The 18,796-nt window shown below is 41.0% G+C and overlaps 1 protein-coding gene across 17 annotated transcripts in view; it reads right to left on the bottom strand.

Moving 5' to 3' along the window:
- The window catches only part of TTLL5 (tubulin tyrosine ligase like 5), a 333,448-nt gene that overhangs the window by 246,511 nt on the left and 68,141 nt on the right, over positions 1 to 18,796 (bottom strand). For 16 of the 17 annotated variants that reach the window (XM_010588760.3, XM_010588761.3, XM_023546385.2 and 13 more), the window contains 3 exons: positions 16,098 to 16,199; positions 13,829 to 13,920; positions 12,975 to 13,082 (listed from right to left, as the gene is read on the bottom strand). In XM_010588760.3, coding sequence (XP_010587062.1) covers positions 12,975 to 13,082; positions 13,829 to 13,920; positions 16,098 to 16,199 — 302 coding nt within the window. The remainder of the gene's footprint in view (positions 1 to 12,974; positions 13,083 to 13,828; positions 13,921 to 16,097; positions 16,200 to 18,796) is intronic. The other variant, XM_064292769.1, reaches the window with a different exon arrangement.

The raw sequence follows: 18,796 nt of genomic DNA, 5'->3' as shown, positions 1-18,796 counted from the left end.
GTTACTAGAGTCCTTATAATGATCTTTAAACTTATGTGCTCATGCAGAACCTGTACCTAGATCAAGGGCCAGTGCTGGAACAGAAAAAGGGGATACTGCGTGGTTTAAAAACAGGAAAGATGTGCGTCAGGGTTGTATCCCTTCACCATACTTACTCAATCTGTATGCTGAGCAAATAATTCAAGAAGCTAGGCTATATGAAGAAGAACGGGGCATCAGGATTGAAGGAAGACTCATTAACAATCTGCGTTATACAGATGACACAACCTTGCTTGACAAAAGCAAAGAGGTCTTGAAACGCTTACTGATGAAGATCAAAGACAACAGCCTTCAGTATGGATTATACTAACAGAAAGAAAACAAAAATCCTCACAAGTGGACCAATAAACAACATGATGATAAACGGAGAAAAGACTGAAGTCGTCAAGGGTTTCATTTTACTTGGATCCACAATCAACACCCATGAAAGCAGCCGTCAAGCAATCAAAGGACACACTACGCTGGGGCAAATCAGCTTCAAAAGACCTCTTTCAAGTGTTAAAAAGAGAAGATGTCACCTTGAGGACTAAGGTGAGCCTGACCCAAGCCAAGGTATTTTCAATCACCTCATATGCATGTCAAAGCTGGACAAGGAATAAGGAAGACCTAAGAAGAAGTGATGCCTTTCAATTATGGTGCTGGCAGAGTACTGAATATACCTCGAGCCGCCAGAAGAGCAAGTATATCTGTCTCGGAAGAAGTATGGCCAGAACACTCCTTAGAATCGAGGATAGCAAGACTTCGTCTCACGTACTTTGGACACGTTACCAGGAGGGACCAGTCCCTGGAGAAGGACATCATGCTTGGTAAAGTGGAGGGTCAATGAAAAAGAGGAAGACCCTCAATGAGATGGACTGACACAGTGGCTGCCAACAATGGGCTCAAACATAGCGATGACTGTAAGTGTGGCACAGGACCAGGCAGCATTTGCTCTGGTGTCCACAGGGTTGCTATGAGTTGGAACCGACTCAAACAGCACCTAACAACAAAAACAAAACTAAAGATGGGTCTTTTCTGTGGACAGTAAAGGTTCTATAAGGTAAGGCAAAAAAGAGCCGTAGGTTGTTCTGAGAATATTAAACTTCCTCACCTTCTAATGTTATATGTTTTAGCACAATGGCAGTATCTAGAATTTCAAAAATTCAGTGTCCAGGATGAGATACCCAATGTTCCTGTCATTAGTGGATGCAAACAACCCAGACTTTTCCAGTTCTGACCATTACTGGACCCCTGCTCTTCTCTCTTTGTTCCTCTGTGTTGTCTTTATCATGACAGAAGAGCAAGTATTTTTGAAGGACTGTTGCTACCACCTTATCCAACAACATTTCTGCAAGACCGTTTTCCTTGGTAAGAAATATTATTTCCTTCGGCCCGCAGCCAAACCACAACAAATTCAAAAATTATTCTAGTGAGTGGTAAGAAGTTTGACTCCACCTCCTAGTTTACACTAGCACCATTATCTCCCTATTTTTTTTAATGCAGCTTCCTGAAAAAGCAATCTTTAACAACCCCTAAGTATTTGCTTCTGTTCTCACTCTTTAATCCTCAACTGTTTGCACTAAGCTCACTGAAGACCGCCTTACTACGAAGCCCAAGCATCTGAAACTGTTGACCATCCCTTACTTATTAAAACTTTCTTCTCCCTTGAGTTCCAGAGCACTGCTCTCTGCTGATTCTCCTCCTCTTTCCTCTTCTTCTTTGATTCCTTCTCTTCTGCCCAGCTATTCAATGGCAGGTTTGCTCAGGGTAGTATCCTAAGGTCTCTTTCCTTCTCAATTCTACTTCTATTTTGGGTGATCTCATGCATTCTTGTGGCTGCAATTAATATTATGATAACGACATTTAAATCTATATCTTCAGTCAAGTGTCTTCCGGACACCAAAATCATAATTCCAATCGTCGTCTAGATATCTTCACTAGGACATCCCATAGGTACTGACACTTAAACCAATACTTGTTATCTCTCCCCAAAACCTGTTTGGCTTCCTCTTATTCTTCTTGGAAAATGGTACTCCATCTACCAGTCTCCAAAGCTAGAAATAGTCTCTTTACCACCTCCCAAATCCAGCACACATCATCAGATTTCTTCCTGCCCTTTCTCTTTAATCCATTCTCTCTTCTCTACTCCCTTTTGAGGTATAACTTACATATAGTGAAATGGAATGACCTTACGTGTACAATTTTATTAGTATAATTGCATAATTCATGTAATCCACACTTTATCAAGACACAGAACACTTCCATTATCCCAGAAAGACCCCTGTGCTCCTTCCTAGTAAAAACTGCCCCTCTCACCTCCAGACAACCACTATTCTTATTTCTTTTACCATAGATTAGTTTTGCCTATTCTAGAATTTCATATAAATGGAAGCATACAGTATATACTCTTTTGATTCTGGCTTCTTTCATTTAGCCTGTTTGTGAGGTCCATTTATGCTGTTGTATCTATCAGTTTTTGGTTTTAAGACAGGTTTATTGAGGTATAATTTACATACAATAAAATTCACCCTGTTAAAGCATACAGTTTAGTGAGTTTTGATAAATGTATAGAATTGTATCAGGATATAAAACAATTCCATCACTTACGTTCCCTTGTACCTGTCTGCAGTCAATCCTCACTCCATAGGCATCCACTGATCTGACTTCTGTCTGATTTCTGCCTTCTCCAGAAAGTCAAATAAAAGCCTTTTGAGATTGGCTCCTTCCATTTAGTGTTACACTTTTGAGATCTATCTGTGTGGGTGCATGTGTCAGGAGCTCGTTCCTTTGTACTGCAGAATAGTATTCCATTATACAGACACCCTACAATTTGTTTATCCACTCAACAGCTGATGGGCATTTGAATTGTTTCCAGTTTTTGGTGATTAAGAATAAAGCTGCTATAAACATTCATACACAGGTATTTGTGTGAACACATTGTTTCATTTCTCTTGGGTAAATACCTATGCGTGGGATTACTGGATCACATGTTAAGTATACAGTATTGATGCATGTCTCTTACCTTCTAAGTCATTTCTTTAGCTTGGGTCTTTCCCTAGCACTAGTCTCTCCAGGCTGTAGTCCAATCTCCACCTTTCTAAAATATAAATCTAATAGTCAGATAGAGCTAGGCAACGAATTGGCCCAGCAATGGACACTGATGTCAGGTTGACTCCTAGAGGATTTAAAATTAGTCAGTTCTGGTAATATTATACATTATTTCCTGTGTTGTAATTCTGTCATGCCTAAGCTTTCAATCACATCATGCTATAAATTAAAGAAAAAAAACAGTGATAATCTTATTGCTCCTCTGCTCAAAAACCTCCAGTAGTTGTGTTATCTCCAGGATGGATTTCCACTTGTCAGCCCTTTATAATCTGGCCCCAATCTACCTTCATAACCTCATATCCTGCCCCTCCCCCTCATCCTATGTAAGCTATATCCAGTCACACTGAACTTCTGGACCATTTCAAAAAATGTCACATCCTGTCACAGCACTGTTTTCTGCATATCATGTTCTCTGTGCTAGAAATGGTTTTCCTGTCTCCCTTACATATTGCTGGCAATTCCCACGTATCCCCTTAACACCTGAGTTACTACCAGTGCTGTCGTTTATCATTTCACATCTGCCCTCCCCAACACCTGAGGGCAGGGAGCACGCCTCATTCACTGCTATGTACCAAGCAGCCTGAACCACAGCTAGCACATAGGGACGTAATCAAGAAATAAAGAAAAAAAAAATTTTTTTTTAATGAAAACACTGTACAATTTTTAAGACAAAATAATTTTCAGCTATTCCTCCCAAAATAACCTTGACAGTAAGACCTGAAAAATTCATCAAGCCACCAAGCATAAAGAACATAAGAGAAACTCTCATTAAGAATTTTATATATTAAAGACATATTAAGGGAAAAATCTGATAAAAGATAGCCTATTTTTTTTTTTTTTATGAAGGGAGAAAAAAATTTTTTTGATAAAGAGAAAATAATAATTCATCCAAGGCCTAAGAGATTACTAAACATGTCACACCACTAATTTTGGAATCAATTCACTAACCCTCCCCAGAAATAAAGTCCCAGCTAAAGCTGTACTCTCGGAGACAATGCAAAGTGCTGACATCAGCCAGTACTCACTGTTACTCAAATGCTATCTTAGAAGGAAATTCTTTTCACCTTAGCTTTGAATTTGAGTTGAAAAGCTAAGAAGAAGTCTTTATCTAGGGTCCAGAAAGAGAATTCAGAAAACAAGCAAAGCAAGATCCCAGGGGAAAATGAGCTTTAAAAAAAAAAAAAAAAGCCCAGAGCCAATTTGTTAACTAGTCTAATAAATCATATGGTCTGGCCACCAAATGTAAAGGTGGATTTGAAAGGAATATCTAGGATTAGATACTGTTGACTAGAGCAGAAAGAGTGTCCTTTTTAGGCCTGATCTGCTAGAAAGGATGATATCATTTTTCCTGAGATCCAGTTACAGGAGAGCAGAGGGAGAATCCAGGATATGGGGCATACCAAAAATGGCCGGCCTCATCAGAGCTTTTCTTTATGTGGGTGGAGAAAGCCAGAGCCATCTGGCTCCCACACTTGGCCTTGCCATTTATCAGCTGCATGACCTAGGGCAGATCATTCAACCTTCCTGAGTCTTTTTTTTTTTTTTGTCAACAAAACATGGGTAATAATTAACAACAAAATTGTTGAGAGGACTAAGTAACCAATGAAAAGTGCTTGACACACAGTAGGTACTTCCTACATTAAGTCCCTTCTACAGTAAACTTCCCTTCTCATCTAAGAGGAGCACAGGGTAAACCAAAAAAGGAGACTATCTCAAAAAGGGAATAGATTGATGACCTTCACTACTGTTTCACTGGCCAAGTGGTTTATATTACTGGAGAACGTATATCGCACACTTTCATTCCTTCAACAAATATTTATGGACATTTTCCCTCCAATAGTTTACCTGTGAAATGGTCAAGAACAGTAGCAACAGGCGGCCAAACTGGCATTCACTCAACAGAGAGATGAATTGGGCAAAGTTTGTCCTGAGCAAACATGTCACTGGTCTCTGATCTAAACAGGGTCAGTCTGATCAATTCTACAAGTGGTACCACAGCTGCTCCATGAGACCAGGCTAGAAAGAACAGAGGTCATATCCTGTCACTTTACCCATCTTCTCACACATAGATAAAACCACTGTCAGCAATAACATCTTTCAAGGACAACTAACATCCTGTTGTTTTTGGCTCAGTTTTTCTTCAACTGGTCAAAAAAGCTGTTCTCATAGCCTGTTACCTCACAGTGCCAATTTCCCAAGCATATTTAAAAGGATGCTGTTTAAGCATATATTTTTACAACTTGGAAGGCAAAAAATTAGATTGTCAAAAATCTGTTTTGTTGGAAGAGGCATTAAATATTCTGATTCAAGAGTCCCAAGATCAAGATGACTTGACTGCCAAAACTCATCATGCCTCTTTTCTCCAAGCTAAGCAGCTATAAGAAATCTGAAGGGTAGTTCTCATCGAGTTCTCTCACTCGCTAGCTCTAGAACCTGGGGCAGGAGTCTTAACTTCTCAGGGTCTCCATTTCTTCACCTAGTCTAATTATTCTCTGAGGTCCTTTCCAAATGTAGACATTTATAAAAAACGATGAAATGGCTAAGTTTCAGGTAGTGTGTGTGAGGGTACATTTAAACACTAACAATACAACGCAGATATATTTATCAACCCATGTAAAATTTTGAGAGGAACAAACTCTTGGTGGTAATGCATTGGTGAAAGGGTAAACTATGTCTTGTACACAGCAAGAACTTAAAAAAAGTTAAAGGCATAAATAAACAAATGAATGGAAACATTTATGGTACCTAGAAACATAGCTGGACTCTATAGGTAGTAGGGTGGGAAAGAACCACAGGACAGAAAGACATAAATAGTCAACCCATCTCATCGAGGGTATCCCTCTTCTTCACTGACCCTCTACTTTAACAAGCATGATATCCTTCTCCTGGTAGAGGGGGTCCATAAAATGGAAGGGGAGGAACAACTGACAATATATTGAACCCCATCTCTGGACTACTGGCTTCCCCTGAGAGCACCAAGACTCTGTTTAAGCCAAAATCATCTGGGAAGCTCTCAATTCCTGTTTACTCTAAAACAAATGAGAAGAGGAAAACAAACAAAAAAACACTGCTTATTCTTGTAACTTAAACCCCAGGGGAGGACAGGAGTGGGTGGGAGTCAAAAAGGCTCACACAAATATACACACGTATACAAAATCATGTCTGATGGGGAGAGGTTAATGAAGCACACAAAATCCCAGGGTTGACAGGAAGTGGAATTAGAACCACAAAAGCCAAGAAGACAGTCAACAACTTAAGAAACTCCAGATGCACTCGGTTTATTAAAATTGAATGCAAGTACGAAGCGGGGAAGGAGACCTCTGAACTTGGGCCGTATTTCACTATGTCAAAGAAAGTCACTGCTTATTTCACACCAGAAAATTCTATTGCCATTAAATCCACAAAATTCCTCAGTTTCCAGAAGGGAACCAGGTAATAACAAGAAATAGAAAAGGAAACGTTCAGAAAAGCTTCTGTGATTAACTATTTCTAAAACAAAGATTTTTACACCAAAAAAAAACCAAAAAACCCACTGCTGTCAAGTCTATTCTGCCTCATAGCAACCCTATAGGACAGAGTAGAACTGCCCCGTAGAGTTTCCAGGGAGCCACTGGTAGATTCAAACTGCTGACCTTTTGGTTAGCAGCCAAGCTCTTAACCACTGCACCACGAGGGCTACTAAAAATTTACCCTCACATAAGAGCCAAGTAGAGGCGGAAAGGAAACTTTTATTGATTTTTAAGCTGACATGGTTTTTGAAGCTGGAGTGATGGTCCTAGTCCCCATTTCCACCTGCAAATAGTTTGCAATAATTCTAAGGGCTATTCAGCCCTTACCAAGCAAAATTCATTGAGAAGCCTATTCTCAGGCCACCAAAAGGCAATTAAAACAAGTACCATTAGTTCATTCAACAAACATTTCCTGAACATCCTTTAAAAGCTAAAGATGCTACTATGCACTGGAGGGGCAGAAATGACAGAGACAGTGTTGCCATCCTCAGGGAGCTTCCAGTCCAGTGGGGGAGACAGACGCATAAACAGGTACCAGACAACACACAGGTGCTACTGCAGAGTGATGAACAGAGAGCTGGAGGGAGTGGGAGGCTCACTCAGCCTGGAAGAGTTAGGAAAAACTTCATCAAAGAAATAATACTTGACTTTTGTCATAAAAGATGTCAGTAATGTGGCAGATAAAATAACATGAGAAAGGTATTTCAGACACAGAACAGAGCAGGTGCAAAGGCAAATGGTTAGGAAAGGATCTGGGAGGTCTAGAGAAGTGGTTTGGCAGAAAAGGAGTGAGGCAGGGAGGGGGATACAGTGGCTATTAAAAATTCAAGAAGGTATGCTCAGAGAGTAGTAGAGAAGTACACATGTAAACAATGTGTCACCAACACGATAGGAAAAAATATATAATGAAATAAGTATGGAACAGGGTGAAGGAGGAGACACTGCAGGGCACTTTGTTAGGCAAGGCTTCTTGGAGGAGGCAATGTCTAAGCAGAGTCTTGGAAGATAAATCGGAGGTACAAGCGGACGAGAGTTTTCTAGCTGAACACCAGAACTTATACACAGGCACAAAAGCATGGAGTGTGCAATGGTATGATGCGATATAGCTGAATTACAAGGTGTAAGGGGGGAAATGGGATTCTAGAATGTCACCTGGGGCCAGATACTTAGAGGCCTTGAAGGTCGTATCAAGAGCCTATAATTTTTAAGCCTAGGGAGGTATTTAAAGGTTTTAGAAGGCATGAACAGATTTGTATTTAAAAAAAGTTATCACAACCTTTTCCTATATAATTTTAGGTCCTGATTTATCTATCATTTTCTATCTAAAATCTCAAAAATTCCCTTTGTTTAGTGCCCCTCAAGTACAGACTGTCATGATCATCTATTAAAAAGATGTGGTTGTTGTTACGTGCCGTCGAGTCAGAGCTGACTCATAGCGACCCTATGTACAACAGAACAAAACACTGTCTGGTCCTGCGCCATCCTCACAATTGTCGTTATGCTTAAGCCCGTTGTTGCAGCCACTGTGTCAACCCATCTCATCGAGGGTATCCCTCTTCTTCACTGACCCTCTACTTTAACAAGCATGATATCCTTCTCCTGGGACTGATCCCTCCTGAAAACATGTCCAAAGTATGCAAGACCTAATCTCGCCATCTTTGCTTCTAAGGAGCATTTTGGTTGTACTTCTTCCAAGACAGACTTGTTCGTTTTTTAGGCTGTCCATGGTATATTCAATATTCTTCTCCAACACCACAGCTCAAAGGCATTGATTCTTCTCTGGTCTTCTTTACTCACCATCCAGCTTTCACATGCATAGGAGGCGACTAAAAACACCATGGCTTGGGTCAGGCGCACCTTAGTCTTTAAGGTGACATTTTTGCTTTTCAACGGTTTAAAGAGGTCTTTTGCAGGAGCTTTACCCAATGCAATGTGTCTTTTGATTTCTTGACTGCTGCTTCCATGGCTGTTGCTTGTGGATCCAAGTAAAATGAAATCCTTGACAACTTCAATCTTTTCTCTGTTTATCATGATGCAGCTTATTGGTCCAGTTGTGAGGATTTTTGTTTTCTTTATGTTGAGATGTAATTCATACTCAAGACTGTGGTCTTTGATCTTCATCAATAAGTCCTTCATGTCCTCTTCACATTCAGCAAGGAAGGCTGTGTCACCTCCAATCCTGATGTTCAGTTCTTCATATAGTTCAGCTTTTCGGATTATTTGCTCAGCATATAGACTGAATAGGTATGGTGAAAGGATACAACCCTGACGCACACCTTTCCTGACTTTAAACCACTCAGTGGCCTCTTGTTCTGTCTGAATGACTGCCTCTTGATCTATGTACAGGTTCCTCATGAGTACAGTTAAGTGTTCTGGAATACCCGATCTTTGCACTGTTATCCATAATTTGTTTTGATCCACAGAGTCGAACGCCTTTGCATAGTCGATAAAACACAGGTCAACATCCTTCTGGTGTTCCCTGCTTTCAGCCAGGATCCATTTGACATCAACAATGATACCCCTGGTTCTTCGTCCTCTTCTGAATCTGGCTTGAATTTCTGGCAGTTCCTGTCAATATACTGCTGCAGCAGCTTTTGAATGATCTTCAGCAAAATTTTGCTTGCGTGTGATATTAATGATATTGTTTAATAATTTCCACATCTGGTGTGATCACTTTTCTTGGGACTAGGCATAAATATGGATGTCTCCTAGTCAGTTGGCTAGGTAGTTGTCTTCCAAATTACTCAGCGTAGACAAGTGTGTACTTCCAGCAATGCATTCGTTTGTTGAAACATCTGAATTGGTATTCCATGAATTTCTGGAGCCTTGTTTTTCACAAATGCCTTCAGTGCAGCTTGGGCTTCTTCCTGAAGTACTATTGGTTCCTCCTCATATGGTATCTCCTGAAATGGTTAAATGTTGACTAATTCTTTTTGGTATAATGGCTCTGTGTATTCCTTCCATCCTCCTTTGATGCTTCCTGAGTCATTTAATATTTTCCCCATAGAATCTTCCACTATAGCAACTTGAGGCTTGAATTTCTTCTTCAGTTCTTTCAGCTTGAGAAATGCAGAGTATGTTCTCCCCTTTTGGTTTTCCATCTCCAGCTCTTTGCACATGTCATTAGAACACTTTGTCTTTTCGAGCCGCCCTTTGAAATCTCCTGTTCAACTTTTTTCCTTCATCATTTCTTCCTTCCACTTTAGCTACTCGACATTCTAGAGCAACTTGCAGAGTCTCTTCTGACATCAATTTTGGTCTTTTCTTTCTTTCCTGTCTCTTTAATGACTTCTTGCATTCTTCATGTATGACGTCCTGGATGTCATTCCACAACCTCTCTGGTCTTTGGTCATTAGTATACAACGCATTAAATCTATTCTTGAGATGGTCTCTAAATTCAGGTGCAATATACTCAAGGTTGTACTTTGGCTCTCGCCAACTTGTTCTAATTTTCTTCAGTTTCAACTTGAACTTGCATACAAGCAATTGATGGTCTGTTCCACAGTTGGCCTCTGGCCTTGTTCTGACTGATGACTTTGAGCTTTTTCATGATCTCTTCCCACAGATGTAGTCCATTTGATTCCTGTGTACTCCATCTGGCGAGGTCCATGTGTATAGCTGCTGTTGGTGAAAAAAGGTATTTGCAATGAAGAAGTTGTTGGTCTTGCAAAATTCTATCACGTGATCTCCGGCAGCATTTCTATCACCAAGGCTGTATTTTCCAACTACCAATTCTTCTTCTTTGTTTCCAACTTTCGCATTCCAATCGCCAGTAATTACCAATGCATTGATAAATTTCAGACTGCAGGAGTTGGTAAAAATCTTCAATTTCTTCATCTTTGGCCTTAGTGGTTGGTGCGTGAACTTGAATAACGGTTGCATTAACTGGTCTTCCTTGTAGGTGTATGGATATTATCCTATCACTGACAGCGCTGTATTTCAGGATAGATCTTGAAGTGTTCTTTTTGACAATGAATGCAACATCATTCCTCTCCAAGCTGTCGTTCCCGGCGTAGTAGGCCATATGATTGTCCCATTCAAAATGGCTAATATCATCAGCTCACTAATGCCTAGGATACCAATGCTTATGCATTCCATTTCATTTTTGACAGCTTCTAATTTTCCTAGATCCATACTTTGTACATTCCACACTCCAATTATTAATGGATGTTTGAGGTGTTTCTTCTCACTTTGAGTCATGCCACATCAGCAAATAAATATCCCGAAAGCTTGACTCCATCCACATCATTAAGGCCAACTCTACTTTGAGGAGACTGCCCTTCCCCAAGTCATCTTTTCAGTGCCTTCCAACCTGAAGGGCTCATCTCCCGGCACTATATCCAACAATGTTCCACTGCTATCCATAAGGCTTTCACTGGCTAAATCTTTTCAGAAGTAGCCTGCCGGGTCCTTCTTCCTTGTCTGTCTTAGTCTGGAAGCTCAACTGAAACCTGTCCTCCATGGGTGGCCCTGCTGGTATTTGAATGCCAGTGGCATAGCTTCCAGCATCACAGCAACATGCAAGCCCCCACAGTAAGACAAACTGACAGACGCATATTAAAGAGATAAGAGCATTATTACGTCTAATTATAAAAAATAATAACTATGCTAATAAAATCTATTAAGAAAACATTCTGCATCCCACTTTGGAAAGTGGCATCTGTGGTCTTAAACGCTAGCAAGCGGCCATCTAAGATGCATCAATTGGTCTCAACCCACCTGGAACAAGGAGAATGAAGAACACCAAAGGCACAAAATAATTACGAGCCTAAGAGACAAAATGGACCACATAAACCAGAGACTACATCAGCCTGAGACCAGAAGAGCTAGATGGTAACCAGCCACAACCAATGGCTGCCCTGACAGGGAACTCAGCAGAGAAACCCTGAGGGAGCAGGAGAGCAGTGGGATGCAGACCCCAAATTCTCGTAAAAAGACCAGACTTAATGGTCAGACTGGGACTGGAGGAACCCTGGAGGCCAAGGACCCCAGACCTTCTGTTACCCCAGGGCAGGAATCATTCCCAAAGCCAACTCTTCAGACAGGGACTGGACTGGAATAGAGGATGGAAAATGAGACTGGTGAAGAACAAGTTTCTTGGATCAAGTCGACACATGAGACTATGTTGGCATCTCCTGTCTGGAGGGGAGATGAGAGGGCAGAGGTGGCTAGAAGCTACCTGAATGGACACGAGGAGAGAAAGTGAAGGGAAGTACTATGCTATGTCATCAGAGGGAGTGCTATTAGGAGTGTATAGCAAGGAGTATGTAATTTTTTGAATGAGAGACTGACCTGATTTGTAAACTTTCACTTAAAGCACAATAAAAAGTAATTAAAAAAAAAAAAAAAACTATGCCTTACGCGTACCATCTTATTTAATCTTCTCAGTAATCTTAGGAGGTAGATATCATCATTACTGCCATTTTATAGTTGAGGCAAGAGAATGAAAGTAACTTGCTGAAAATCACAAAGCCAGTAAGGGAGGCAAGTGGGTTTCAAACTTAAGTCTGTCAAGCTCTAAAGCCCATGTTCCTTACTTTCCTGCTATGCTGTCTCCCAGGCAAACAATAACTCTTATATCCCTACTACTTGTATTACTCCATCCCAGGCTTTAATTATCCTCCTCACTGATGACCCTAGTGTGTTTTACTAGCAAAGCCTAACACCTGCTGAAAGCCTGTGACTTACGGATATGTGTACTGGCAATCACTGGAGTTCATGTCCACACAGAAAGTACATGTCTCCAGTCATCTTTGCTGCTACAGTCACACCTAGTGGGTCAGTAGGTAATAGGTTTTCTGATCCAGTAGCTGTGAACTGTTTATTACTCCTCTCTCTGCAATCAGGGAACTGAGGGTGGGGTAGGAAGAAGAGGAGAAAGAAGGCCGGGGGTGGGGGGGAGGGCACGGTGTGTGGAACCCACCAGAAAGAAGACGAAAGCAAAAAGGAGGAGTCATCGGAAAATAGGAGAAAGCACATACTGGTACCAGCAGAGCTTCTTGGAACAGTTCCCGGTCTGGCTGCCAAAGAGCTCTGGAATATATTTGTTAGAGCTGGATTCTTGTACTGTCCATTGCAGACTTTTTCTGATTGCACTCTGACAGAGAGATCCACACTTGAGTTCTAACCCCTGCTTCCCACACAGAAAGCAGGGGAATTCCAACTAAGCTCATCAATGGCCTCTTAGTAGGCTCTTTATCTGCTACATGAGCTTAGAAAGAAATAAAAAGTCCACCATGTACTTCCTACAGAATCACTCAGCTTCTCTACCCCAGAGTCCCATCCCAATTTTCCAAAACTCTCTTTACAAAACACCTTCAGGTTTTTGAGTCTCCTTACCAAAACAACTGCTGCGATGCGGAACAAAGGTTTTACAGGCTGTAGCAATAGCTAGTTCAGCAGAGATTATAGTCTTAATGATCAGGTCTTCTACGTGGGCCATCAACACTGAAAAAAAAAAGAAAGAAAGAAGAAATACTATAATGCATGGATCAGAAGGACTGGATTTCAGAACAATAAAATTATAAAAGCATGTGTGCTTATTCAAAAATATCTCTAAGCAGTAGTCTTCTGAATGGATGCTTCGGGAGCAGGCATATCTATGAACAGTTAGACACAGTCAAGAATGTAGGTGGCCAGGATTGCACTCAGGTGACCTCCTATGACAAAAGACAGACACTGAATGGAAAAGGAGCCTGACTTCCTTTCTCACTCTTTCCTTATCACCCCCATCCTTTGTGGACAGAGACAGACTCCTATGGTACACTGCTTCCCATTCTGCTCAAAGCTCAGCAATAGTGTCCATCTTGGTTCCAGGTCCTGTACTCACCAACTCCCCTGTGCTACTCTCCAACTCAGCAACATGAATGAGAGAGATTAGCTTAGAAGAATTTAAAGTCAGAGCCAATAAGGAGACAGACAATTTGTTATGTAAAAAGTTGATAGTATTTTAGTTAGCAGGTCAACATTCAAGAAGGATAAACTCTTTAAGGGTTAAAGGAAAAAGTCACACCTTTAAAACTAGAAACAAGATAAGGAATCTCCAAGGTCATGGAAAGTTGGTTTCCTTTCTTGGAAACAGTAGGAAAAAGTAATAGCCAGAACATCTCAGCATCCCCACCAGAGTTAAAGAGACGACCCCTAGCAAAAGACACAGAAGAGAAGTGAAAAAAGAAAAAGGGCCTGGTACTCACCAGTTGTATCTTTGCCTTCTTGTTTCAGGTACCTAAGCATAGCACTCATGCTCCATTTGTTCCCATAATCCTCCACTTCAGGATCATCACAACTAAAACAAATTAATCGATCAAGGTCACGTATGGGGCCAGGCCTGGCTTTAGAAACAACATTCTTTACAGATAGCCTTCCTGTCCTTTTAAGTGCTTAGAAAAATATTCACTCGACTCACTTCCACTCACTCTTTCTTCGTCCTTGCTGTCATGTATCCCTTGTGCCAATTTCTTTAATGGAAATGAAAATGCATATTGCCTGCCTTACTGAGGGGAGCAGGGGAAAAGAAGCCAAATTCTCCCTTAACCAAACAATTATGCATAATGAAAAAAAAGTGGAAGAAACAAGTGAAAGAATGTAAGCAGATTTAAAAGGATTACGATAAATCAACAGGTTGAAATGTTTGGGGGTACAAACCTAGTCTTAAAGGTAAATGTCACATGAGCCCACAAAACCACCTCCAATGACACTTTCAGCCCAGAGTTGAGTGTGGATGGGCTAATGAGCTAACCCAGTGTAGCATTTTAGTGAGCTAACCCAGCCTGGAGCTGCTTTACTATGTGCAGCAAGCTCCCTCCTCTCTGGTGGTAGACAAAGCCTTTTCTGGTACCTTCTGAGGTATCACTGAAGGGAGAACACACGAGCAACAATAAATGGGATGAAGTACACCACTGCTATAGCAGCAGAATGGTAAATAAGGCAGACATCCACAAACGCTGTAAGGGTCTCACAATCTGCAACTTGTGTTTAGCAGCTCCCCCTTCATTCCCCACATAGCTCCTATCCCCCACCAATTCTACCTCCACTCATTTTCCAAGGTGAAAGATCCTGTATCCCGTTGCCCTCAAGCCAAACGATTAACCACTGGTGCCACCAGGGCTCCAAGTGAAGGATACATACCTTCAATCAGTGGTCACAAGACACTCAGTGAAACCTATATAGCTTCAGCAACTATTCCATCACTTCCAGATTCCTTTCTTTCTTTCCTTGGACCTGCTAGGTACCTATTTTTAGTCTGAGTAGAAAGTAACTGTTTGGGTTTCTTTTTTATTTTTCCACTTTCTGGCAAAATTGTCAGGATGAAAGAAAACAGAGCAGAAAGAACATTTCCACGCAGCTGGGCTAGTGCTTCCTTCCACTGAAACCTTTTCTGAGATGGCCTCATTTCTTTAATTTTTTAGAGAATTTAGAAAACACACACATAGAAGAAAATAAAAATCAGTCACTCATAAGCCCACCCGCTATTGTTCGGCACTGTTAACATGTTGGTATATTTCCTTCTGATTTTGGTTTTTTTTTTTTTTTTCTCTCAGCAGAAATAAATAGCTTTAGATATCTTACAAGGAGCCCTGATGGTGTGATGGTTAAGCACTCAGCTGCTAACCAGAAGAGCAACAGTTCAAGCCCACCCAGCAGCTCCACATGAGAAAGGCCTGGCAATCAGCTCCTGTGAGAAGTATAGCCTAAAAAACTCTTTGGGGCAGTTCTACTCTGTCACATGGGATTGCTCCAAAACCCACTGCTGTCGAGTCGATTCTGACTCATAGCGACCCTATAGGACAGAGTAGAACTGCCCGATAGAGTTTCCAAGGAGCACCTGGCGGATTCGAACTGCTGACCTCTTAGTAAGCAGCCATAGCACTTAACCACTACGCCACCAGGGTTTCCCTATGGGGTTGCTATGAGTTGAAAATCGACATGATGGCACCTAACAACAACAGATACCTTACACATTCAAACAAAAAATTAAGTTGCGTGTACTGTTTGGCAACCAGCTATTTCTACCTAAGTATATGCCATATTAAACACTTATCTCTGATCCTGTGCATACATCCTTCACTATTTCTGAAGGTTAAATTCTTAGAAATGGAACTGCTGGGTGAAAGGGTGCAAAAATTTTGCCAAGTGCTGAAAGGATCACTTTCTTGACTTCTAAAAAGTTCCATATGCCTATTAAATTCCCATCCCTAAGTCTAGTAAGGAGAGACAATGAGGACAACAAAACTTGCGAAGGGCTGTTTTGGTAGAGAGAGGTGAAGCTATAACTGGGCAAACAGTGGAGATGTAGCAGCAGATATCCCTCAAAACTATGTTAAGTGACTCCAGCAACTTTCTAACAGTTACATGGAGATAAAGGTAAAGTTATCCACCTATGCAACGTGTTGGCTTTCTACCTCTGTAACACCTACATCAGAGACTGACTTCTTGGGCTCCTGGCTCAGACACAGCCCATACCTGACATAGTCTCCACTCTTCTTATTCACACTGTAGTTGGTCAGGTGCATGAACTGGTTCCGAATGTTCTTGGGTCCTTGATCATATCGCACAGTTGCAAACCTGACAGAAAGGTTAAAGGTTAAGTGCCAGGAGTAGGGTTTCACGGAAATGCAGACTAGAACTAAGGACTGATGAGATAACAATAAAGGGAGGCTGGCATCGTTATCTAACAAATGCTGGGTGCCTACAGAGTGCCAACTACCATGCTAGGCGTTTTGTATATATAATAAAACCAAAAAACCAGACTTGTTGCCATTGAATCAATTCCAACTCATAGTGACCCTGTAAGACAGAGTAAAACTGCCTCGTAGGGTTTCCAAGGAGCGCCTGGTGGATTCGAACTGCCGACCCTTTGGTTAGCTGCCAAAGCTCTTAACCGCCACACCACCAGTGTTTCCATATATATAATATCACATTTAATTCAAACCTTAAAACAACTCTGTGAGGTAGGTAATATATCTAATGTTTAAAATACATGTGAAAATTAAATTGTGATCTAGAGAGATTAAGCAGCTTGCTCAAAATCACATGTACTCCAAAACCCATGTTATTAACCGCTCTGTGAGATGCTATTTCTCTTATATAAAACCTTAGACCAATAGGAAAAGCAAAAAAGAAAATAGTGTTATTCACAACCTAGGAAACTGCATGTAGGATGGTGTACATGATGGGCATCAGCTGGTCAGCAAGCACCGAGTGTAATAAAAAATACTAAGTAAAAAGAAAAACAGGACAATATAGCAAGATATAGCTCAGACCTCACATCCACAAAAAACAGAACTGATCTATAACATTCATTTCAGAAAAGACTATAATGACAGCAGACAAAGTCTAGGTCTGCAGAAGAGCATAAATTTGGGCATAGTGCAGTAGACTAATTCCCAAATTTGGAATGAAGGCAAAGACAGAGGGATTAAACATGGAGCCCAGTGAAAACAGGGTAGCAATTTGATATTCTGGACTATTGTCAAAAGAAGACCAAAGTATGAAATACATGTGCCTCTGAGATTCTTCTGAAGGAAGTAACTAGTGAAAAAGAAAACTTTCCAGTGATGCTCAACATCAACAAAAGGCCATTCAAATGGAATGGTTATGGTAAATATCAACCCCTGTTTACATACCACTATAACTATATCACCCTTCACTAAAGTGGTTTTCCCAAGAGGCACATCCAACTGTGTGAAAAAAAAACTGGAAGGCCAGGAGTTTATTTTCATATGATTTACAAATTATTTACATATGCTTACCCAGACTATGAAGTCAACATGATTTTTTACCACATTAAAGGTCAGCATTCAGAAATTTTCCTCTTCTCTATTTCTTCTCACCCACCCACTATCTCTGCTCCCTAGTTCCCTGTACCAGAAACATACAAGAGCCAAGGAAAGAAAAGTGGAAGAATGGGGGGGGTGCTAAAATAAACAAACAATAGGCCAAGAAAAGGGATGTGGACAAAGAGAAAATGTTGATCAGGCATGGATGGCTAAAAACAAGAATTTGATGAACGTTACGTCTAGTTCCAGCAGTTATCATCTAACTTCTAGCCATGTCATTACATGGTGAGTAAACCTTACCTATATATCCCAATCTTCCTAAGAGAGAGACTTTCCAAACAAGCCAAAGACAGTCATTCTCTGAATTCTTGTGAAATACAAAGGGGGCCATGCTGGCCCCACGCTGCCTGCCTCGCCCAGACATTACCTCAGTGACATACCTTCTGCAGTCCCCTCCCCAAAAAGAATAATGAGTTAGAGGGAGGGAAAAGGTTCTGCTTCAGAGAAGACAGCTTTTCATGTCTCCTAAATATAAATACCTGATCTAATTTGGTCAACAACATGAAAAGACTGGCAAAAGCCTGGTGGTTAACTGCAATCTGGTACCCAACACATCTGTCATTCTCACTCTCCTTTTTTTCAAGAGGGCTGCATATCTAAAAAATCAGTTTTCTTCTTCCTAATCTTCCTTTTCACTGGGGCACTTATACCCTGAACCCCACAATGACAATATCATTAATGCCACAATGGGCTTCTATAAAGATGTAATAAGTAAAAATTAAAGAAAAGAAAAAAAAAACTAAGCTGAGCGGGAAAAGTTCTCCAAAAGGGCAAGAATGCTACACTCATTATTTCACTTAGTTCAATAAGGAGGAGACAAGACCATTTAGACAAAAGGTCAGCATGTGTGCTCATCTTGCCTCCGAACCCAGAAATATCCAACGGTTCTCACTAAAATCCATATTAAACAGACCATATTCATCATCTCATCACCATTATCCATGGTTTTCTTCTTACTGGGTAGACCAGTGGTCCCACTAGTTTCAGAAATGGCCTACTAGTGATTAACCAACAAAGGCTTTTTTGTTTAATTTTATTTTGTTTTTAACCTGAATTATTTGGCCATTGTTTAAAAAGCAGACCTTCTTTCCTGCAGCCCAGTGGCGGCCAGGGCCCAAGCGAGGAAGGCAGTGGACAGGGTGGGAAGGCAGCCCAGAGGCAGCTGGGGCCTGCACAAGGAGGGCATCCAAACAGGACAGTGGCCCCCACAGGGGTCAAAGTCCATACAAGGAGGGCACCTGAGTGGGGCAGTAGCCTGAAGGGATCAGGAGACTGGCTACATACATGGGAACCAGGTAAGCAAATAAACATGTTAAGACAATA

This window comes from Loxodonta africana, chromosome 10 (genome assembly GCF_030014295.1).
Source record: "Loxodonta africana isolate mLoxAfr1 chromosome 10, mLoxAfr1.hap2, whole genome shotgun sequence".
In the NCBI taxonomy this organism is placed as follows: domain Eukaryota; kingdom Metazoa; phylum Chordata; class Mammalia; order Proboscidea; family Elephantidae; genus Loxodonta; species Loxodonta africana.
Note: the sequence above shows the minus strand (reverse complement) of the source record. Positions and strands in the feature narration are given on the sequence as shown.